The following is a 24214-nucleotide window of genomic DNA, read 5'->3' as shown; positions in this document are numbered from 1 at the left end:
TCCTACTGGGAGATGAAAGAGTCTGACTGTGTTACCCTCTTTTGTGGGAGGAAAAGCCCCAACCTTTGATGGATAAATTCAGCTTAGAGCAGGTGGAGCAACGGTACAAAGCAGCAACCCCCCTTGTTCCTCTGGAAGAGTTGTTGATTTCCAGATCCCAACACAATTAGATGTTCCCAGAGTAATGTAAAGGTTTTGAGGATATGTTTCAAAGCCATAAGGCACAGGAACATGAAACAAATAAAAATTGAGTGCCTTATTTAAATGGGTGTTAATTTTATTAGAACTCAGCTGAGCTAATATTAGGCTGAACGTGAGTATTCACATCGTCACTTTGCTTGGGCTGCAACGTTCATAAAATGTCCTTTTGATCAAGCTGTAAGTGTTTTGATCCTTATTCTGTGAGCATCATTCAAAGTGACCTAACTGTAGCTCCAAACAGGCAGCTGCAGCTGCAGAAGTCCTTGAGCAATAACAGGTCAGGAACTTGAATGGGTGCTCTTCTGGGAGTGCTAATATTGCAATCCCCTCCCTCCCCCCCTTTCTTTTTCTTTTTTTGTTCCAAATAAGAATAAAAGCACAAAAACTTTCACAAAATAAAAATTCCTAACAGAAGATTGTCCTGCCTCCATTGACTTTGGATACTTGAGTCAAAATATTAAACAAAATGCTGATTTTAATGTATCAGAATAGTAATGGCATGGCTGCTAAATATTTTGGTATCATTGGCACGTGAGTGTCTGACCTTTCTCCCATTGCTAACGTTGTCACCATTGGCACAGCCAAGAGAAACATCTTGATTTTTGGAAGACCACCCTGATTTAAGAGGACATTCTTCTGCTGGGCACCCGCAGGGTCGCATGCAGCTCCTGTAGCTCACAGAACTGTGGCAGCACATTGCACGGTCCCCTGGAGCCCGTGCAGAAAACAGATGGACCAAACAGCTCGCGGGAAGCTGGCAGGCATCTCCCCCTCTCCCTGGTGCAGGCAGATGTCCTACCAATGCATGGCACCCATGGGCTCAGGTACGTGCGGCAGATAACGCTCCAAAATAGTGCTTAGGGCAAAATCGGGTAGCAGCAGCTGTGCTGTTTTCAGGGGCCGGAGGGAGATGCCGTTGCTCCCTCCCCCAGGCCAGGGTGATGGCCGAGGAAGAGTGTGATGGGGTGGTGCAGGGCACGAGCCCATCTCTTTTCTGGGAGGGTGGGAGAGGAGGGAGGCTGAAATGGAATTCTTGATTTCCAGGAAACTCTTGTCTCTAATCTCCGTAATCCGTTTTAGAGAGGATTTTGTATTTTTCAAGGGATTTACAAACTGGATTATGTAGCCTTTTTATTTTGATTTTCCACTGCGATTGTGACATTCCTGAGAGTGAGCTGTGAGTGCTAGAGATAGGATGGAGGAGGAGGAGGTATTGGTGGACTTGGACCTTGGAGCCCTGTTGCGCTGCCATCTCCTCGTTTCACTGCTCACTGTACCAATGGATGTGTCCCTAGAGCAGTTTGGATGCTCCCACGTGAGCCGTGTCCCCCCGTCCCCGGTACCCTCCTTGGTACCCACCTACAAGCTGACCCAGGGAGGTGCTGGGCAGGAGCTGGGGGACGATGCCCTCCCTCCCTTACTCCTTCCTCCTGGGGTGGGGACAGCCGAGGTGGTCTCTTTGAGCTCACCCACGGCCCTGAGCAGTGGTTTGGTGAGATCCCATCCGTGGATCCCCAAGCGTGGCAGGGAGCTCCTTGGCCCCCAGGAGAGAGCAGGTGTGATGGCACGGACCCAGCGCAGCCCAGGCACCGCAGCTGTGGTGTCCTGGTGCTCAGCTGGCGTGATGCTGGGTTTCCCATCGGAGCTGCTGCTGCCACCCAACTCTGGCTTCCAGCACCATCGTTCCACTGGTGCTTTGGGACCAGGGTTTGCTCATGGTCCAGGAGGGAGGCAGGGAGCAGGAATCAGCCCTGTTTGTGTGTCAGATGTTACACCTGGCGAGCAGCTGGGTTCGAGTCTGTCTCTGCAGCCACGCAGAAGGCGGTGCAAAGCCAGGTCCTGCTTTCAGCCTACAGTGGCTGTTACTGGGGCTCCTTCCAGCTCAGGGAACGTGACCTGAAGCTGTTAAAAGGTTCCAGCCTATGAACCCAACCCTTCTTTTTCTATATAAAGTGGGAAAGTCTGGTATGGTGATGTTTCCCAGGGCCTCCTGCATTACCCCATTTTTATAGGCTGAAGTCACTTTAATGTTGTTTTAATGCAGGGCGAGGGGGTTGTTTATTTATTTATTTTAGCAGCTTAACGCAATTAAAAAAGCTGGGTGGTGCTGTAGCTTCAGCTCCCTTCCCTTGGCAGCTCTCTCACCTCAGCCTGTGCTCTGTGCAAACGTCCCCCCGGCATGGGCAGGGGGAGCTGGCTCTCTATCCGCGCCAGCGATCCTGGGCAGCGTAAGAGCACAAAACTTCAGGGAGTTTCTCCAGGAGTGGAAGCAGGGTGAGCAGGTGCCTGTGCACCACCGTGTCTGAGTCTACCTGCCAGCTCTACCTGTGGCCTGAGGAGGTATGTCCATGCCCGACCCAAATTCTTGAGTTATGACCTGAAGTCTCGCTCCAGGTATTTTCCTTGGCATCGTGAGTTGTAGCCTGGTGGAGTCTCCGTCAGTTTGATCCTCGGGCTGGGAGCGCTGCTCAGGCGCTTTCCTTACGTGTGTGCTCAAGGAGCAAAACACCAGCTACCTTTGATTTTTCTGTTCCTTACCAGTGTAAGGCAATGATGGATGTCCAGGGATTCTTGACTGAGCGTAGACATTGCACAAAGACCTGGCCCCTTCGGATGGAAGAGGCACGTTCCTGGTTGCCTACCGGGAGCATGAGTGCCACAAACCCTGGAATCCATGGCCTGGGCCCTATTCAGGTCTGGTTTCCACATACAGTGAGTCACAAAGAAGATGTCGGATGTTCCTGGGTGCTGTAACACCACCAGGAATTTTCTAACCGAGCATTGAGAAATATCCTTCTGCCTTGAGGGCTGCTTTTAGCAGCTGGCATCTGGAAGGCAAGGACAACTGCTGTTCCCCTGAGGACTGCATCTTGGTGGGTCTTGCTAGTCCATGAATGTCACTAAATGTCCTGACCTTGGAGAGTTGAAGGCCAGCAGGTAGCAAGCAAGAGCTGCCTGTCCTGGCCGTATCCAGGGAGCTTTTTAGGGGAGCAAAGATGAAGAAGAAAATTCCAATTTGATGTGATGATGTTGTTTTCAGTCACTGGAGGAAATACAAAGTGTTTCATTTTGCTCTGCTGTCAATGTTCCCTTACCTCCCAAAATCAAGACTGTCCTGAGATGTCTCAGGTGACAGCAGAGGGATCAGAAGGGATCGCTATGTAGGTTTATATCTTGAAGGTCTCCAAAGAGGGAGAGGGTGACTCTGTCTGGGTGGGCTGAGGTACATGGGGGATCTGCAAGAACGTTGCTTGAGCCAGTCCTATATTGCTACCTCATAAATCACTTCAATTCCATCTATCCTCTTCTGTTTCCATCTTTTCCTCTCTTTCTTTTTTGACTCCTGCCTTTGTAGATGCTTTTGGCTGTCCATATTTAGCTCTGTATTTTTCAGTTCTTCTCTCCAAAGTTCCTTTAGGTAGCAGCTCTTTTTCTGGATGATACAGCTGGATGTCAGACTGGGGCATGATGCTTTATCTTCAAACTACAAGGACTCCGGCACTTCCAATTAATAATGCTAATGAGATTTGTTAATTTTTAATAGATTACATGAGCATGTTTTGCTAAACATGTTTTTGTGGCTCCTCGCTGCAAGTACAGTTCAGAAACTCTTTCACTTGCTGCCAAAGGGAAAATGATTAATGCGATTGCAGATGCCAGATTCTCTTCAGGGTAAATCTAGAGCACACCAAGGAGCAAAGAGGAATTTAATCAGAACATTTGGAAAGTAAACATTGGCCCAGGTCATAATGATAGCCCTTCCTCAGCACCAGCCTCTGGCCAGGGTGGGGTGGGGATGTAGTTGCTTCAGTTGGGGTCATGGTGCAGCCCCTCTGCCTGTAGCGTGTGATGTGTTGGGGTTTTGGGGGTGTTTTGTCCCTTTGCCCCATGGAAAGCTTGAGGACATCCATGGATGAGACTTTTGTAATAGTGCTGGAGGTCGGGGAGCCCAGGTGTGGGTCCTGGCTGCCTCACAGAGCTCATGGCCTTGTGTACCCTGAGCGGCATCTGGTTGCACCCCTGCTGTGGGGCTGAGCTGGAGCTTCCTCTCCTCTCCATACTGGATGGATGACTTGATGCCCCCAAATCAACCTGGTTGCTGCCCTCCAGATTTCTTCAATCCTGGGGGAACTTCCCCCCAATCAGTGCTGGTTTTGTAGTGGTGCCTGCAGTCTTTGGGTTGCTCACAAACACACGCTGCAGGCTGTGGGCCATCCGTGGCACGCCGCCAGCTGGGATCTGTCAAAGAGGCAAGGAGGGGGAAAAGTTTTGGTTTGCAAATCAGCAATCCCAAACCCGATTCCCTTGGGTTTCTGCCTAGGAAGTTCGGTTTTACCGCTCGCTGCTGAGCCGTGCCAGGCTCCCTTGGCCACATTGCCGATGGCAGCAGGATGATGTTGAGCTGGATTTTTCCTTCTTTTTTTTCCCAAATCTGTATTGCCAAGAGCCGCACCTCCTAAATTGCTGTGGAGGAGGTGGAAAAGCAGAGGCACAAGACCATGCACATGCTGCGCATCCTTCTCGGTGATCTCGCAGCCGTGCCAACACAAGCACCGCGCCAGCCCCGGCGCAGCGTTTTAATTACACGCTGGCGCGGCCGCACCTACGGCTGGGCTGTTGCAGCTCGTTGTGCAAGGAGACAACTGGCAAACTTGTTGGTGCTCCAGGATTTTAGTGGTAATAAGCCAGAGGGCAAAACCTCCCTGGTCAGATGAAACCACGCTCGGCTGGGTGTTTGAAAGAGTTGGAGGTGTTTTGGAGAAGCAGAGGGTTGGGGATCCCGGCTGTATCGGCGCGGTTGTGGCCACGTGTGCTGTGTAATTCCGTGGACTGGTTCAGGTGTTGCCTTTGTGGAAGCAGAGCTGTGTTTGTGGTATGAGCTGTTCGCATGAGAAAGCCAGGTGACTGGAGGCTGAGGTGAGCAAAGCTTTTGGTGTGCCAACAGGAAGAGTCTGGGATGAAATCGGACTGTTCTTCTAGATTTCAGGTGCAAACACCTGTGAGAGTGAAGTGGTTGGTGCTGTAGAGATGGAGAGAGCTGGGAGCCAGGGTCAGGTGGTCTGGTCCGTGGAATCACAGGCTCTTATGCTTTGCCTTGCGATGAGTCAACAACTTGGGCTTGACTCAAACATCTCTCCCTTTAAGCAATCCAGTCTTGCTTTGGAGACAGCCAGTGTCTACTGCATCTGTTGGCAACTTTTTCCCCACACTGATGAGGCTTGCTACTTAAAAAATCGAATAAAGCAGTGCACCCTGGAGATTGTAATTCTTGTTGGTGATGGTAGCATGTGCTTTCCTAGACAAGTCCTGAAGGACAGACGCAGGCAGCTGCGACAACCTACCACGAGAGCTGCAGGAGCTTGCCAAGCTGCCCTACTTGTCTCTGACATTTCTACTCGATGCGTTTTGTGCTTATTGGAAACACATGGTCACAATCCATTCCCTACTCCCTTCACACCACAGAGTTTCCATCATCTGCAAACAAGGGCCATCACCACATCCCCGCCAGCGCTTTGGCCCACTCGGCAGTCTCCTTTGGTGAACACGCTGGGTTAGGCATGATGGTTTCTCCTAGGGGGAGGGGGATCCCCTCCGCACCCGTCGCTGCTGCACGGGGCACCAGCAGAGCTATCGAGTGACACGGCCAAGCGGTTTTCATGCATGGCCATCCATTACGACGCTGTTACTATATTAGGTCCATCGCTGGAGCCATCTGCCGGGGCTGGCTTGGCAGGCGGGCAGCCCAGATGCCTGCCTGTGGGATGACATTCCCTGGCTCCGGGCTCTGGGCAGCAGCCGAGCCAGCCAGTGGGAGCCGGGCACTGTCCGCTTGGAGGTCATTTGCCAGAGCGGCGTTTGCTAGCAGTTCTTTACTTAAGACCACGTTGTCCTTTGAGGGGTGAAAAGGGGTGTCTCAGTGGGCAGCGGTGGATTTGGCATGGGAATGCCTGCTGTAACGCTGCCTGCGTGCCAGTACTCATCCTCCCGGCTTCCTCTGTGCCAGCTGCCGTGGGACTTACACCAGCTCCAAACCCACCAGCTCCAAAGCCACCTCCTCCCGCTTCAGCCGCCTTTTGTAGCAGTCTCCAAAGCTAGCGCGGCGCAGCGAGAGGAGCTTTTTAATGATTCCTGCCCAATAAGCTTATGCAGAGTCAGTATGCCTAATTCTAGTCCTAATCCACGGAAAAATGCCGCCGCTTTATTTCGCGGATGCAGAAAGTGTGTGTTGTAGAGCTGGCGGCAGGTTTTGTCATCGGCGCTGCGAGACCATTGATGCTTTTGCTGTCCCGGGAGCACAGCGCAGCAGCTTTGTGTTAGAGGGGCTTTTGTTACAAAAGATGCTTCCGGAGGGACCGGCTTGTGTTCGGCTGGAGACCTTTCACCAGCTGTGTGAGGACGCCGGGAAACGGCACGGCACGCTTGGCTCGCATGAGGGGGAAAAAAAAAAACCCACCCAGGGCTAATGATTGACTATTATTTTAAGGGGATTATCTAATCCGCAGCCCAGAGGACAAGAGGGGCCAAAATGAGTGAAGATTGAATATGTAATTACTGCAGATTCTTGGTAATACCCTCTGGGCTCCGACTGATTATAAACAGAAACAGATTTTTCTAGTTTGTCCATGTTGTTGTCGTCCATCCCTCTGTGTGTGTGTGTGTTCCCTCATAAAAAAAAAAAAAAAAAAAAAAAAAAAAAGCCTTCAGGCCACAGGGCCACTTTGTAGTAGAGACTTGCAAATGAAGTGGGTGATCAGAGCTGGGGCAGTGGAGACATTTAATGCAGAAGACAGCTGGGGAGTGGGGAGGCACAGGGGCAGCTCCTCTCTGGTTGTTCCGCGGTGTAAAGGCAGAGTTTGGGGTGGAAGTGACCCAAATGGCGTATGTCGAGGTGAGCGTCTGTTAGCCTGCAGCTCCATCCCTAGCGGTGGGGATCCTCCTCTCCCGGTGGCGGTGGGAGCAGGAGGTGCAGGGATGTGGCAGTGACCTGGGCTAACCAGGGATCCTGATGAAGGCTGGAACCATAACAGAGCACTCTCAAGAAGTCAGGGACATTTGCTAATTTGGATTCCTGGATTTGAAACACTTTTTAAAAAAAAAAAAAAATTAAAAAATTAACATTGTTATTGCCTGGACCTGGTTTATCAGCTACCTCAGGTCTGTTAGAAACTAATACTTTTTATTTTACTTTCCTCTGATGTACCAAAGGTCATTAGAAGTTAAGTGAAAGGGATCTGCAAGAGTTACGGATCCATTATTAGCACAAAATAAAACATGTCTGGCTAAATCCTTCAAGCCTAAAAATACAGTTGGGCACAAATAAGCTCAGAGAAGGAAACAATGGAAAGAACAGTGAAAACAAACGGCACACCCAAGCGCTAAACTTCTAAAGCAGTTAAACAGGGCTAGGAAGACAGCTCCCAAATCTCTTGATGACAAGAGGGTTTCTGTTCCCTTCTCTTTAATTTGGTCAAAGAGGATGAATGAGAGAGAGTTGCCATTCCCATTTGGATGAAATGCCATGATTTAAACAATTACCCTTACTCAAGTTCAGGTGAAATCCCAGAATTTGAAAATTTTCCATGTAAAAGAATATGTTTGAAACAATCACTTTGGTACACTTTGGCTGAATGTCTCCAACATGATTCAGTTGCTGCATTGCAAAGCGTAGAGGAACTCGCATCTCGTAAATTACATTGCAGAATGAGACTTTAAATGGGAATGCAAAACCCCTTTGTGCTGTTAAGGACCTTGCTGAAACACTCTTTTGATTCAAATTTCTATTCTAAATGGAAGGCAAAAGTAGTTACTCGGTTCCTGTGGATTTTTGTAGTTTTGATAGGATGTCCAATAAGAGACTATTCTGCCCCAAAAGCTCTGCTGATCGGCTGCAGATCGCTGGCCTGGAAGTGCCTTATGGTACTGCATGCCATGGGGCATCTTTTAGGTTTTAGGAGTCTTTGGAGTGAGTGCAAACACCTTCCAAAACACACCAGGGCAGGCCGTCATTGCTTTGAGCGCTCGTTGTACTGGCTGAGGCGTCTTGTGTAAAACAACCAACTGCAAAATAATCTGCTGGGATTTTATTAGCACAAAATCCCTTCACTCACTTTGCAGAAATTATCTTGGGCAAATAAGATGGTAGGGGGCCAGGCTGCTCCCAAACTGCCCCAAAGCCTGAGCATCCCTTGTGCCTGAGGGATGACTTCTTTCTGTGCTTGGAAAGCAGCACAGGATGGGCAGAGGTGGCCTCCTGGTGCATCCCTTTCAGGGTGGCACCTTTCCCTGCCCTGCCTGTGGCTGTGCAGCTCTGGAGGACAGCAGCATATCTGTGCTCTTTAAGAAGAAAAAAAGGGAAGTTGTGGAGAAGAGGAAGGGCAATATTTGTGGGAACCTCCTAGAGAAGCCAGAGCTTATCAGGTGGGACTTGGTTGCACCTGGCCCTTTGTGTGCATGGGTATCTGCTCCTTTTCAGCTGTTTCTGGCCCTCTTTGATGGCCTGGGCTGACTCACGTGTCACGCTAACATCGTTATGCTTTTGTTTTGCAATGTTTGGGTATTTTTGATTAAGAAATACAGCCTGTTTGCCTTGGCAGTGGTGCTCATTGGATTGATGTGGCGTTTTTTAGCTAGAATGTTTATTCAGCCTCTTGGATTCTTTCTCAGGGGTGGGGTGGGTTGATCCAAACCCATCAGTATGCTGGTGATCCACCAGGGCTTGTGAAAGGCTTGAGCCAGGGTCTCTTCTGATGGAAACCACCAGCTTCCTCCACTTCCAAAGGCCAGGCTCTGGGGATGAGGCGAACAGGCTTAACTGATGCCCATCTGGGCAAGAAACCTGCACCCCAGAAGGAGACAGCAGCAGCATGAGAAGGGGAGCGAGGGACCCATTGCCTTGAGTCAAGCGTGGGTGCACCCACTCGGTCCAGATGCTTAGCAGGTCCAAATGCACCAGCGAGATCTGGCTAATGGCATCTTAAAACACCTTTTGCTTTTTGTTCTTGGCCCTGAGAATTGCTGGTTTCTTCCCTTTCCACATTGTCTGTTTGGGCTTTTTTATTCTTCCCTGTCCCAGGGAGACAACGGTGAGTGTGACTTCCTGCTCAGCAGGTCCTTTGCAGCCACTGATGGGTTGCCACAAGCTTTACCCCCGTTAATGTCACGCTCCTCTGCCAAGACTATCAAAACTGTTATAATGGACATCTTGGGTTGGAGCTCTCATGTGCTTCACCTCAAAGTCCCTGTTTTGCAACACCATGTGCGATCTATTCATATTCCTCACTCTTGAGCACTCTGATGAGGTGGACAGGGGATGGGTGGATTTAAGTGCTGTAAAAAGCATATTTTGCACACATAAAACTGCAGAAATGCAGAACTCCTCAGGCCCTCCAACCAGGAGGTATTTGGGAGCAAGGCCCTGTGCTGGCTCTGGGTTTGGGGAACTGTTTGTGCTCGCCTGGATTTCCTCACTCCTGCACGCATCTTTGCCATGTCTGGGGAGCAGACACTGCTGAACACCCGCTTTGAAGCTCAGCTGATTCTCTTTGGTGGTGGCTGTGCAGTAATCCAGGCCCCCTTATCTCTTTTGCTTTCTTACAGCTGTGAGCTTTCGGTCTTTCCAAGCATAAGGTTTTGTGCAGGGTACTGGGAGGTACCCTGGGACCTGGGCTGGGGGCAGGACTGGCGGCATGTTTGCTAAGCTCTTCTGGCCCATCCACCCCTGCCACGATGCCTTTGACCACACTTGGACCCGGCTGTCCCCAGCTGTCCCCAGCTGCTGGCACGGGCTGCCCTGGGGACCCTGGTGCTGGTGGGCGCAGGATGTGCTGCGCGTCGTGATGCCTGTTGCTAACCGCTTCTCCTTCTGCTTTCAGAGCTGGCATACGACCTGGATATGGACGACACCTCCGCAAACAAGCAGCTTCTGAATCAGCAAAGCAAAGACGACACTGCGGTCCCCAGCAGTGACCCCGGGAGCGCAGCCCCCCACCCCAGCCCTGCCGCTGCCATTGCCCTGGTCCTGCTGCTGCTGCTGGGCCACCGGCCGTGAGCAGTGCCGATGGCATCGCTCCGTGTCTCTCCATGACTTTTTTAAATGAGGAAGACATTGAGAACCTCTTCTGAAATATATGCACATTTCCAAAGACAGGGCAAATAAGACTTGAGTCAGTTTTATAAAAGAATATGGTATCTTCACACAAAAAACTCCCTAGAAAAGCGTTTGTTCATGGTAAACTAGTAAATACATAACAGTGCTTTTTAAAGATAATAATCGTTTAATATGACAAGGTTTGTTTTAAATTGTGTTCCTTGCAGTTTTTGAAGTCTGAGGTCTCCCTTGCTGTTAAGTTGAAGACTGTATTTCAACTTGAGTTGTTCAAATGTGCATGGGGTACAGAAAACCTATGATTTATGAAATACTCTCAGCAAGATCAGACCTCTGATCTTAGTTGACTTAATACAGATTTTGTCTGTAGTTCAGGCGGGTTTTGTACTAACTCCAAATTTGAGGCTTACCCCTAGGAATCTGGCCAGGCACACAATACGGAGCGTGTGTGAAGACAGGGGAGAGAGAAGGTCAGACATACAGCAGGAGGAAAGGTGCTGCAGAAGAGGAGTTGTCATGCACTGGGATTGTTGTGAAGATGTGTTCCCATGGGCGCAGAGCACATTTGCATCATGGCAAGTTGCAGGTGATTTTGCTGCTTGCCTCCCACCCAGGTTCTGCAAAGCCCTTCAGTGCAGGTGGCCGGTCCTCACCAGCATCCTCGTGGTGGATCTGGGCTAAGCCCTGCTGCGACCTGCTGGTTGATGGTTGGAGGGCTATCCTCTGGGTTTCAGACACCTCATATCCCATCTACATTGGGGTGAGCACTGGAGCCATACAGTATTCCCGTAATGCAATGCCCTGGTTTTAATCTTCAGAAGTGAAGCACCTCGTTTCCCACTGGAAATCTGCAAACACAGCTCCAGCCAAAGGACAGGTAGCGTGGATGCACACGCTGTGCTTTACAGGGACGTGTAACAGGCATCCAACGCACTGTGCTACGAGGGGGGAAAAGAAGAGGATTGGCAGGAACCTGAGGCAGATGAGACTCTTACGTGTTTCTTTGCATGTTACTTTACTTAAGCTATCTCTAAAATAAAATGGTTGCTCTATAAACAGTGCTCTGGAAGTAGCCTCCCATGTGTGCGAGGCGATGCTCTGCCTTGTTCCTGTTGCCAGCAGTGCCCGGCTCAGGGGCACTGTGGAAAGGCTTGGCGCTTGGCTCAGTCTGATTAAACGGATGGGCTGGGGCTGGGGAGTGTTTGCTTTGGTTTCATTCCTGGCCAAAATGGTTACATATTTCTGTTTAAGATGCTGCCTTTACTCAAGTGATTACATCCACAGTATCTTTAAGCTGCAGTGTGTGGATGTATGCGTGCATACACTCACACGCACATGGATGCTTGAGATATTTGTGTGTCAGGCCTTTTTAAAAGCAATTTTGTGTTTGCGAGAAAGTAGATAAATCCCAACCATGCAACCAGGTGGTTTGCAGAGCGGAAACTTTGCCCAGCCTCAGTGGAGGGGCTGCTCTGCCTGACCCTGATTTGAAGCACTGGGGACTGCATGGAGTGATTCAGGAGCTGTGTTGGAGGGAGAGCTGGCTGCTCACCCTGCTCCTCTGCCTGGGGACGTTCACTCCCAATTCATTGTTCCTGATGGAGAGGAGCGAATCTGGGCTGAGCCCCAGCATGACCTACTGGTTAATGGTCGGAGAACTATCCTCTGGGTTGTGGACCCCTCGTGTCTCATCCACATTGGGGTCAGCGCTGGGGATGTTTGGGCAGTGCTGGTGGTGATTTTTTACATCCATGCTGGTGTGACGTGTATTTGTATTTCACGTGTTCAGAAAAAAAAATTGCAGTCCTCTCTGTCTCTCAGAATCGCTGCTTGCTGGCAGAGATGTTTCTTCACCCTCGTGCTGCTTTGCTCTCACGCTGGCCCAGCTCTCCCCATCATCCCTGCTCTCCGCGCCGCAGCTGGCTGTGCCCATGAGCCTCTGCTCCACCAAAGGGAATATTTTATTAGCGCCACTTGAATTTCCATCGCTTCTTCCCTTCTGATCATTTTCCTTTCATCCTCCTGGAGCGCTGGGGGTGGGAGCGGGCCACTGGGTTTGTTCAGAGATGATACGCTGCCTCTGCCTCACCAGGTACTGCTGGTACCAGTGTGGGGACATTCTGTCCTCTAATATTGTGTTGGAAATATTCTGTGTGCTGCTGCTTCCCTAGATAAGCAGTAGGATGGGATGGTGGCACTGGCTCTTCAGTGCAAGTCCAGCGTGCTTTCCTTCTCTCTCAGGGAGATGGCACGGGCTCTGCCTTGCTGTGTGTCTCACACAGCCTGATGGGTTTTCCTGCTCTGCATCACCGTGGTGCAATGCTGATGCTTCTCCGCAGAACTCTCTGTAGCACGCTGAGCTCGGCTTCCCATTGCACAGACGTGCTGTTTAGCAAAGCTATGCTGGTTGGAGACTTTGTTATGATAAGAGATCACAAAAAACAGCCTTTGAACCTGCTACCTGTCAAGTTTTTGAAATAATGCATTATAACTTGAAAAAACAGCTGTTGAATTTTACCCTGCAGTGGGTTTGTGTGCATGTTTTAACAGGGGTTTTGCCGGGGATGCTGTGGCCACTGAAGTGGAGTAAAGGTGGCATTCGGTTTTGGGCAGTGTTTCATTCACATGTCATGAGAAATCAGGAATAGTCATTCCCTGGTTTTGCACACACCTTTGCTTACGGTGACCTGTATTGCCATGGGATGGGATGTCTCTGTCAGGAGATGGGCACTGTCATCTCCCCTGTGTGTGCGGACCTGCAGCTCCACGCCTTGTCGCAGCTTTAACCACTAACACGCAGTTTAATCTATTTCTATTACTATTTTTGTTGTTGTATATTAGGATATACATAAGTAATGAGTATACATATCATACATACAAAAATATATGAGTTGGGGAGGTGTGGGGCTTAAGCTGACAGTAGGTGCAGGGCAGCGTCTGGGCTGTGCTCACAGCACCGTAACGTGCCAGTATGGCTCCGGGACTGGTGGTGGCCGTGTCTGACCAGTAAGGCATGTGACCAGAGTAAATACCAGTCTGGTTTTCTGCCAGTGGGAAAAGCAGCTGAACAGTGGGGTTTATGTCACAGAGGTGCTTCTGGGAAAAAAAAAAAAAAGGGGGTGGGTGGGGGAACATTTTCTAGGTAATTTCTAGCCTTGCAGTGAAACCCAGAGCCAGTCCTGAGCTGCCACTGACTGAACCCCGAGCCTCCCCGTGCAGAGCCATGGGCTCCCTGGTGCATGTGGCTGCCCTCCGCCCGCCAGCACCGTGTCCCGACAGTGCCTCGTGGCATCGGTGCCTCATGCTGGTGCCAGCTAAAGGGCCAGCGACCTTGGGGAAGGTTTCCAGTCTCGGGTGGTTGAGCCCTTACCCCCTGCCAGTTAACTTTAATGCTTCCTGGCCAGTTTTGCAGCTGTTGTTAAGCTCTAGTGGCAGCAGCAGGGTGGCCAGGAGCCTGGCACCAGAGGGCATGTCCTGTGTGCAGGCAGGAGCGAGCAGCAGCGTGCTGCATGCAAGGCCATTGCCTCTCCGGGCGGGTTTGCAGGCAGCCTTGAAAAGGTGGCGAAGCCGGCACCTTTCCCTGTGTCTGAGGGTGGTGATGAGATGCTAACATGTGCTTAGCATGTGTAATGTATTTCTGTACTAACTATGCATCAAATTATAATTTAAAACCAAAATATTTTTGTTGGATGGGAAGTCCCAGTTCATTAATCAATTGGCTAATAGTTTAGTGCTGGAATGCTATAATCTAATGCACTTAACAGCTGCTAGAAACAGCTGGTGCTCATGGCTCATGCTGTTTTGGGAAGTGAAATCTAGAGTGTCTCGGTTTTGTTTTTCAGGGAGTTTTTCAGAATTGCACGTTCATCTCCCTGAGCAAAGCCCTCAAGCACTCTGGAGCGGGGACCCAGTAGGGATGTAGGACTGGATTCCCAGGGGCTTCCAACCAAAACAAAATGCCCCTTGGACGGAGGATGCAGAGAGCACCAACCATGTCTGCAAACATGGCAGCTGGACATGAGGGTGTTCCTGTGGGTTTGCATAAGGGGGGGACATGTAATCCTGTGCTGCAAGGTGTTTTGATTTGCTTTTGAGTCAAAACCGGTGCATGCTGATCTCCCACGAGAGCAGTTCCCAGTGACTCCCCAGCCTCGAGGGCACTGGGTTGGGCCACAGGCCAGGCTGCTGGTGAGGTGGCACGCTGGGGACCACTGGGTTGGGAGGAGAGAAGGTGACCACCTTGTCCTGCGTTCTTGGAAGTTGCTGGTACATGGTGAGACCTTTGCAGCCATGCAGGAGGTGATGGTGGAGAAAGTCCCAGGGTAGAAGAGGCATGAGGAGCAGGGTACAAGCAGGTGGCTGGCAGGGACCAGACATGGCATGTTGCGTACGTTTCTAAAGTAAAACAAAGAAAACTACACAAAGACCTCAAAATGCTCTAAATGGAGTCACGTGCACTTCTGAGACGTCTCCTTCCAACCCTGAGCATGTAGCTCAGTGGTGAGACCAGCCATGGCCAAGTCCACTGGATGAGTCCTGCCCTGCAGACTATCTAGCTCATCTAAGCTAAAGCATTTCAGAAATATCATTTGATTCCCAAACACTTGGGTGCCTTGGTGGGAATTTTCCTGACCTTTTCAGTAGCTTAATGATTGACAAATGCTGCTAAAACTTTACCAGATAATGCACACACACACCAGAAGCAGGTGTCCATTCCCAGAAACCAAGGGACTTTTCACTGAGCCCTGCATCTGGGGGTAACTTGGCAAAATCACAAGTCCTCCTTGTGCATTATTTGTTCCCTTAGCAAGGAGCCAGGTATGGAGCTGTCTGGGGGATGAAATCCTCAGGTGGAGGAGAATGAGGTGAAACTACCCTGTTGGAGGATGCTTGCTGGTCCTCAGCATGGGAATTTGGGTTTTCTATTGGGGATACAGTGAAACACTCCATGTGACAGCAAGTGGTGCGTTTTGTTTGGCTCCAGCCTGCGGCTTGCTCATGGAAGACCTTGCTCAAAAGTATAAGTGGGGAAAAAACACAACCCAAGCCCACAAACAACCCCCTAAATAAGCTCGTCAAAATGTTACTCAAGGACATTCCCCAGAGATGACGTAACTGAAATTTTGATATAGGCAGATGAAGCAGTTCTGGCATGTTTATACAGTCAGCAAATTTACTGAAAAGCAGTCGGTATTAATCAAATATAGTTTATTTTGTCAAACATTGTATCCTTCTGAAAATAAACATCTTGGTGGTGTTTTGCTGAGAGCGTGCTAGGATCTGGAGTCCACATCCCTGCCTCGGGCTGCAAAGCGCTGTGTCCCACAGCCCTTCCTGACAGCTAATGCCATTCCCGTGAATGCCGTCATGCCTGGCTCCCGGTGAGGCTCCCTGCGAAGCATGTGCCACTCCTGCAGGGTTGTTTCAGACGCTCCTCAGTAGCCACAGGGACACAGAAGACTTCTCCAAAATGCTCCAGCACATTACCAGTGTTGAAAACCAGACTTTTCCATAGCAGAAGTACAGACCTAGCCTCAACCTCTGAGTTTAGTGGCTGTCTCCTCCCTCGCAGGAGCCCAGCAGAGACCTCAACAACTGCTTGCAACGAGTCAACATGTTTGGGGATCTCTGCCAGCGGTTTCTGTTTGCTTTCGCTGTTCTCTTTGCTATTATTGTTTCAGCGCGCAAAGATGCTGCACATCCAGAAAGGAAATCGCTGCTGGATCCAAGCAGCACAACCACCCTCTGCATCCAGCTCTCTGCAGGCAAATCCCTAACAAGAAGTCGCAAGCCCGCCTGTAGCAGCCTGTATCCCTTCAGTGTCATATTATATTACCATCCACCATGTTAGCAAATGGGAAAATAAGCACGGGCTGGATAGCAAAGCAAGAGGCTGTTTAATTACAGATGTTAAGAAGAATGACGTTTGTGTACATTCCACCCAGAAGTGGATTAAAGTGGTGACCTTTCCCGTGGTGTGAAATGGGTTTGTTGCGGAGCGCAGGCATCTCATGTCACTTCAAGATCTGCCAGACATTTCGTTGCCCCTGTTGTTTATGGTTAATGTTGGATGATGTCTCTTGAAGCTGAATCTCAGCAGCTGACAGCATTTTCTGAGAACTTGTCATCTGGACTCTGTCTAGCAAAATTCCCGGTATTGGGTGTATTTGTTCCCATTTGAAGGAAAAACAATGTTTTCTGGAAAAAGAAAGAAAGAAAAAAAAAGTAAAGGGAGGATGGTGACATGAGTGACTCATAATGTTGAGCTGAAACCTGCAGAAGGATCCAGGATTTGGCCCAAGGATCCAGACCCGCGCCATGAGTCACTGCTATTGCCTGTCAATATGTGTGCGATAAACATCTCCGGAGTATGGTAGCCAATGCAGGCACTTCACTGTGGTGGTGCCACAGAGGATTTGAGGTCGACTTTGCTGTGCATGGCCTCCCATGACCACGTCAGAGGAGAGGGATGCTATTTCCAGCCCACCCAGGTACCAAGGTGCAACCTGGTCTTGCTTCCTTGCAATCCTTCTAGCAGGGCCTTTGCTCCAGCTCAGTTTTTAGTGTGCTGTAACACGCAACCAGCCAGTTCTTTGCTGTTCTGCTCCTGGCAGCAATGATAAAGCAGGGCAAGGGAAGAGGAGCTTTCATACCGGTATCACTAGTCTTGGTGGTGTGAAGTCCTCTGCAAAGGACTTGCTCATCACCTTGCTGCACGTCAGAGCAAGCCCAAGCTGAGCACTGCAGCCAAAGTGGCCCATAGAAGCCCTTCCCAGAGCTTCCAACAGATGCTGGTAGCTCAGAGGGCCAGGCTGGGCAGCATGGAGATGCTATCTGGTCAAGGAGCAAAGGTGCTAATTGGCTTGGGTAATTGCATAGAAGGTCAGACCCAAGTCTGCAGGTGGACCCTGATTTGGTGATGAATGACTGATGGCAGTAATGAATGACTGGAGCTGCTCTGTGCCTGCGGCCAGGAGCTCTCGACAGCTTTCTCTTAACAGCTTACAGTACAAAAGGATCATGGGGTGGTGCTGCCCTGTGTTTGCTGCCAGCCAGCCTTCCTTGTTCTGGAGAGCCATCAGCCTGAAGGTGTGGGTGCATTGCTCTGAGCCTGATGTATTTAGGTGCTGAGGGCTGGGGTACGTGGTGAGCCCTGTTTCACTTCCCTGTGGTGCTGGGAGCGGGGGGCAATGTCTGCTGCGTGTGCTCGGGGTGCAGAGTCCTGGTCCCTGAGGTTATTGCTAGGGACACGATTTGATTCGGGGGAGGTGTGGAGCAGGGTGCTGCAGCTGCCCACTCTCAGCACCTACAAAGGCAGCCGGGGAGCTGGGGGTGCTTTATGGAGGGTGTGTGGGGGCTGTGTTACAGTTAGGCAAGCTGGAGCCTGGAAAAAGAGAAATCTTTCCTAAACCTGGAAATACAGAAAACTTCCATTTTCAATCCTTCCTCTTGCATGTGCTCCAGTCACAAACCACAGAGCCACTTCTCTTCTGGCCATGACAAGTGCCTTTGGCCTTTCCCTGTCACAGCAGTGGGAGGATTTCGGTGCCATCCCAGAGGCTCTGCTGCCCTGCCTGTGGCTGCCAGCCAGCCTGCCCTGCTCCCCGGGGCTCGGGCTGCAGAGGAAACCTCCCAGGAGGCTGGCTCGCACCTTGCGGTAAGAGCCACGCTGGAGCCTTTTTGGTGCTGCTGTGCTTAGAGATGTGAGGGAAAACCCTTGCAGGGGGTGGAAGGAGTGAGTGTCTCCATCACAGCCCTGCTTTCCTGCCTGCAGCATCAACTGGCTCCCACTCGCCCGTGGGGAGGAACTACTGGCTCCCACAGATGCTGGGGATACTGCTGGGGGGGGGCACCTCGAGATGCTCCTGCAGAGAGTGAGGATCACCAAGGGCTGAGCTAGAAAAGAGTGACACACCCCCCACCCCCACCCCCCGCTTTTCAAGCCATGGCAGAGGTAACACCTCTTTGAAAGGCACAGGGGAGGAGAAAGCCATGGCTCCAGCCTGCAGTGATGCTGCTGTGGGGCTTGGCCGGTCCAGGGGTGCATAATGCAGGGCTGCTTCAGGAGGGAGAAACTTCACTGGCATCGCAGGGATTGCCCTTGGACCCATGGCGCTCGGGCAGAAAGGCGGGATAGGGAACAGAGCTGAGCGGCATCGGGTGGCTGCATCCCACAGCCTGGAGACAAATGTTTAGTAGCCGCATATCTGCTGGTGAAAGACTGGATAGAGATGTGGGTCTTGCACCTTTTAAACACTACATGTCCGCGGACTTGAATGTGGGGATGGGATTTGCATGCTGCTTTATTTATTATTATATAAGCTGTACCTCGTTTACGGAAACCGCCCTGCTGAGACCAAATGTGTGACCACACACACAAAAAAAAAAAAAAAAGGGAGGGGGGGGGGGGCAGGGAAATGGAGGCAACTTCTGATTGCCAGTGCCCCGGCTCCAGCTGTGTGGTGATGCTTGAGGGGAGCTATTGCTGGACCTCCTGCTTCCCCTCGTGCTGTTGCTGCATCGCAAGGCTGAAGGATTTTATCACTAATAATTTCTTTCCTAGGGACAAATGGAGAAGGCCACTGAAGTCGGGGACTAACTTGTCCCCCTGTGGGGCCACCGCTCAGTGGGGTGCAGGTGACAGACACAGGGGGAGATGGCAGCAGCTGCTGCAGGTGGCATAAGCCAGTGTTCCCAATTTTGGGGGGCAGAACAGTGGGTGAGGGAGAAGCAGGAGTGCGCTGGGAGGTCTTGGCACAGGGTGCAGGTAGGGTATGAGCAGCAAGAGCAGGAAGGGACCCTGAGATGCTCTGTGTGTGGCTGTTGGATGGCATCAGTGTCACCTCCCTCTGCAGAGACTGCCGCAATGGTCACTCACTCCAGGGGAGGAAGAGCCTTTGTATGTAAGGGCATGATAATAGTAACTATAATAATAATAATAATAACAACTGCTGTGTAGCTCATTCTGCATGTGCACTCAAAGCTCTGTGTGGTCCCTGTGCTGCTTGCCTGAAACTTTATTTAAAGAATAATCATGTTAGGCAAGATATGGATAAGTTAATTATTTTTGAGGAGACTGATTGATCCCACTGCCCGATGAGCTGCCAGACTCCACCTCTGGCAACTGTCTGGCAGAAGCCCCTGGTCATTGTGACCTTGACCTGCTAATGCAATCACTAAACGAGTAACTCAAGGTCCTCCTGTTCCTCTGTCCGCTGATTGAGGGATAAGTGGATTCCTGGACCACTATTTAGATGGCTTTTACCACCTCTTTTACAGAGCCTCACATGGCATTTCAGTTAACAGTGCTGTTTGCTCTTGATCTTATTCCTGACAGCGTGGGATGGGCGGGTGGATGGTTTGCAGGGCTGCCGGCAGCGCCTGGCTGGGCTCTGGGTTGCTGGTGAGGGACTCGCTCCTGAGCCCCCTTCTTGTTCCCGTTGTTGCTGTGAAATCCACGGGAGAGCCAGCTGCATAAGCAGGGGCAGCTGTGCCTTTCGCAATAAAATTGCTGCTACCTGGGGTGCAAAGAAGTTCAGAGCAACCCGGTGCCAAGGTGCTTTTCAGAGGGTGCCTGGTGCATGTGGGGAGGATCCGGGGTGCTCTGCATGTCAGTCCAGCTGAACCTGCTCTGCCCCTTTCAGGGGGTCTTCACCACAAGTGCTGCTTGTCCCTGGGGAGTGTTTGGCCAAGGGTTCTATGCAGTTTGTTGTGCTTCATCCCGAAGTAGTTGCTGTTAACCAAAGTGTTAAATAATTTGCTTGGTGTTCCCAAATGTGATGAGCACTGAGGTGCTCACCTGGTGCAGAAGGTGCTAATGCTTCACCCCTGTCATTTTTCAGCGCTCTCTTTCCCGCCAGCCTCCCTTTCCATGTGGCAGGTACATTGATTTCCAAGCTAATGCAAACCTTCATTTTTATATCTTTTTCCACTTGAAAGCACCCCTGCGAGCAAGGCCAGATGCTCTTGCTTTTGAAGCATACATTTGTTGGGAGCTGAGAACATCCCAGCCCCAATGTTGCTATCACAGAGAGTGCCTTTTGCATCGAAACAGGTCATTGCTCCAGACAACTTGCTCCTCCAGGAGGGTGCTGAGGCAGGAGGGGAGGCCGGATGAAGCTGCCCTGCGTGAGAGGAGGCTGGCACACAGCTTTGCCAGGCGCCCCCAGCCCTGTGGTGCTGGGGGCTCACGTGGCTGCAGCTCATGCACCTTCAGTGAGCCTGTTTTGGGAGCAAGCTGCCTCTGGGCACCCTTTGCCCATCCAGCTACAAGCTGGGTGTGCTATGGAGAGGAGGGAAAGCTTGTGGGTCCAGGGACGGAGAAGAAGGGACACAACCAGTGGGAGAGCTGGGACACGGTGGGGGCTGGGAGCTTGTCTGCAGGGTCCAAGCTGAGCCTCCTGTCTGCACAGCTCATCTCTGGCAAGACACAGGCAGCAGCTGCACCATGCCCCAGCGATGGAGGAGCCCATCCTGCACCAGGTCCTGCAGTCAAGATGTGGCTTAAGTGATTGGGTGAGTGTCTGTGTCTCTGGGACATGTGTGCTGGCTTATGGGCTCTGGAAAAATCTACCCATAGGAGCCAGAGTCACTGTAAATGTCACAGTATCGTCATCCCAGCAGTGTATGAGCTGGTGAATGAGGCTCCAAGGCAGCCAGGCCTGCCTTAGAAACCAAACTAAATTTAAAAGAATTTTTAAATTAAGAAATAATTTATTTGGAGTTCCATTCCTGCCATCTGGTTTTGCATGTTTTGGGTGTGAGTTTTCAGTTTTCCCACTGCAGCCATGAGACTTGGAAAAAAAACCAACCCTCCTTAAAGAGCTGAGACAACAATTTCAAGTGCTGGGCACTTAGATTAAGTATTGTGAAACCTAAATTGCAAGAGGTCAGCCCCGCTGACGGTTACTTTCAGACCTGTGTCGCAGAAGAGGAGCGAGCACACAGCTACTTGACGCTTTGCTTTCTCAACTGAAACAAAGATGTTGTGAGTCAGAATGAAACTTTCCATGGGGAAATTTTGCTTGGCCATTAACAGCAAAAAGTGCTGAATGCTTTTTTTTCCCCTAGTACCAGAGCCTGCGGTGAGCATCTGTACCAGGGGCTCTGTGGGAGCCGGTTGGTTGGGGGTATGGGGTGCTGATGTGCTGCAGGAAGGCGAGGCAGCTGTTTTGCATGCAGGCAGTTTCAGGAGTATCAGCGCAGCACGGAGGTGATGTCCCTGGAGCTGCTGTTTCATACCAAGGTGGAACCAAGGAGGTGCAAATCGTGGCTGTAACAGCCAGTGGGATGCCAGGTCCCCCCTTGAAGGGCTGTGCGGCTGTTGCTCTCCAGACCCATCACCCCCACCGAGTTGCTCCCCAGGGGAAGGGGAAATGTGGCTGTGCCTGCACTGGTCATCCTGGGGGCTTCCCAGCCTCTGCACCAGCAGTGCTGAATGCTGCTCCCGCATGGGCTCTGGGAAGCAGAAAGAAGTCCTTTTTTCTTTTTCTTTTTTTTTTTTTTATTCCTGCTCCCCCCTTCCTTTTTTCTTCCCCATCACGTCCTGGATGTGGCTGGGGACCGAGGGCTCGCCCAGCCCGCCGGCTGGATGTCCAGGGGTCTGGAGCGTGCGGGCCAGCCAGCCTCGCCACGCAGCCCTCCGTGCCTCCGCGGCGGGGACAGCCAGGGCAGCACATCAAAGGGGCAGTGGCTGCTCCCGCCGTCCCCACCTCGTGTGGGGCACGCTCCCAGCCCAGTGGCGTGGGACCACCCACGCCGCCCGCACATCAATCAGTCCCTGGCTGAATCTCGCCACTGGCCACCTCCCTGACCCCGCTATCTCCCTCCTTTTCCCCTGGGATTCAAGTGCAAATGCCTGGGGGCTGGGGGCTGTATGGCCCCTAGCACCAGCCTGGCCCTCGAGGTTTCCCCGGGCTGATGCGGGATCTCCCTCCAGCTGCGAGACCGCCGTGTTCCGGCTGATTTACAGCAGGAAACATTGACCTGCAGGGTAATGAATGGCTGATTATTTTTTTTTTTTTCCTTTCCCCCCTTCTTTTTCTTTCTCTCCTGATCAGCTATTGCAACAACATGACTTCCATTTCCAGCCCCACCCCCCCTTTCTCCCCAGTCTATGCCCAAACCACAATATTGGTTAAAAATATCATCTGTGAAAAGAAAAGGCAAATAAATGAGCACATCAAAGCCAGCTGCCTGTGGCCGTTCAGTTGGGAGCAGAAATAGGGCTAGGCCCTGGGCCCATTATCTTGCTGATATCTAATGCCACCACTTCAGCGTGTGAGAATGGAGCCTTTTTTGTCCGCAGCCGAGCGTACTGGCCCCGCTGGTGTTTGGGAGCACAAAGGCCGCCATCCACCCCAGCTCTCGAGACAGACTGTTGACATGTTGCTCTCAGATTTCATTCCTGAAAATCTGGGACTTTATGCCGAACAAATAACATGATCTTTTTCCTTCATCTGGAAAGGATAAAAACAATTGCTGGCACTTGGAGCAGATCGCTCTTTCTTTTCCTCCCTCCAGGCTCTCCTCGCGAGCCCCAACTTGCTACCCGCAAGTCCCAACTCGCATATTTTCATTTGAAAACTTTAAAACCATGGGGGGGTGAGGGGTTAGAGCAGAGGGGAATGAAAAAAGAAGTTTTAAAAAAAGGATTGCGAGCAGCACCGATATAGCCATGAACGTCTGGCAGCCCGCGTGCCGCCCCGGCCCCGCCGGGTGGAGAGGATGGAGAGAAATGGCGTTTGCTGTCTGGGGGGACTTTCCTCATGGGGGAGCGGTGCCTGGCCCCACAGTGCATCCCTGCTGTGGGATGGATGGTGCCCTGCTTCGTCCGTTCAGGGACTGTGACAGCGGGGAGGGTTACATCCTCCGGGACCCACGCTGCACCCTCTGATAGGCATTGCACCCGGGACGCGGACGTGAGCTGTGACCATTTCAGTCCAAGGCAATGTCTGCTGGGTCCTCCTCAAGCAGCGGGGCTTGAGCTGGCACTCATCCTGTGCCTCATTCTCCTGGGCTGCTCCTGCATGGGGTTTGTTTTCAGCAGGGCGCTGTGGGGAGAGGGCTGCACCAGCCCATCCAGGCAGGGCAGCGGGCTTTGCCAGCAGGTTTTGTTTCCTGTAAGTACACATATTTTCCACTCTGTGTTTACAAATTCGTTTGAAATAGCCTTTGAACTAAATGAAGAGAATGCCTGGGGGTTAAAAAAAAAAGTCACTGTTTTATCATTATTTATTTATACTTGTGGTTTATTGATACTGAAGCCCTGTACAGAACAGGACCGGTACAAGTCCCGCTTGCTCAGAGCTGGTGCTCCCCCTGCTCTCTTATGACCTGTTTTGCCTCCCGCATCCCAGGTGATATTAAAAGGGGCAGCCACTTCTGCTGTCCTCTGCTAATGAAATTCTCCGAGGTGCTGTCACGCATGCCTGCTGTAATGAGGCAGATGTCTACCAACGAAGCACTTGCTGGACCGGTGCCCAGGTGGAAGCGCTTTGAGGGGAATGAAATGCCCTACATGAAGTGGTGGGTGCAGTAATTAGGATCTCTGAAACTCCCCCTGGCAAGCTTACGTGGATCTTCCAAGTTCTAAGAAGCCAACTTTGGTCACTCTGCTGACCATTACAGTGTGGCTTGATCCCTGAACAGGCGCAGCTTGACCTGGAGCACAGCACCAGTGCTGCTGGTGGAAACCAACCTCCTGCCCAGAGGGAGCAACTGCCATCAATGGTGATGCCCAGCGTCAGAGAGGACCGCGACGGTCTTGCTAAGAACTGCAGAGCAACAGGCTCCCTTCTTCCCTGGCTCTGCTCTGGGTTTTTATCAGGTAACGCGTATATATTAGTAATTTTTAAGCAGTGCCAACTGGCTGGGTTATCTGCTGCTCTGAACATGCCTCTCCCCGTC

At 51.3% G+C, this 24214-nt stretch overlaps 1 protein-coding gene across 1 annotated transcript in view; it reads left to right on the top strand.

Moving 5' to 3' along the window:
- Positions 1–11365, top strand: part of GPC3 (glypican 3) — a 154808-nt gene extending 143443 nt beyond the window's left edge. The window contains exon 8 of the mRNA XM_040614718.1: positions 10074–11365. Within this exon, the coding sequence (XP_040470652.1) occupies positions 10074–10249 (176 nt within the window). The 3' untranslated portion in view covers positions 10250–11365. The remainder of the gene's footprint in view (positions 1–10073) is intronic.
- Positions 11366–24214: the final 12849 nt, after the last annotated feature.

The sequence above is a fragment of the Falco naumanni genome, chromosome 14, assembly GCF_017639655.2.
Source record: "Falco naumanni isolate bFalNau1 chromosome 14, bFalNau1.pat, whole genome shotgun sequence".
NCBI lineage: Eukaryota > Metazoa > Chordata > Aves > Falconiformes > Falconidae > Falco > Falco naumanni.
The sequence above is the reverse complement of the archived record's forward strand: the minus strand, read 5'-3'. Positions and strand labels throughout refer to the sequence as shown.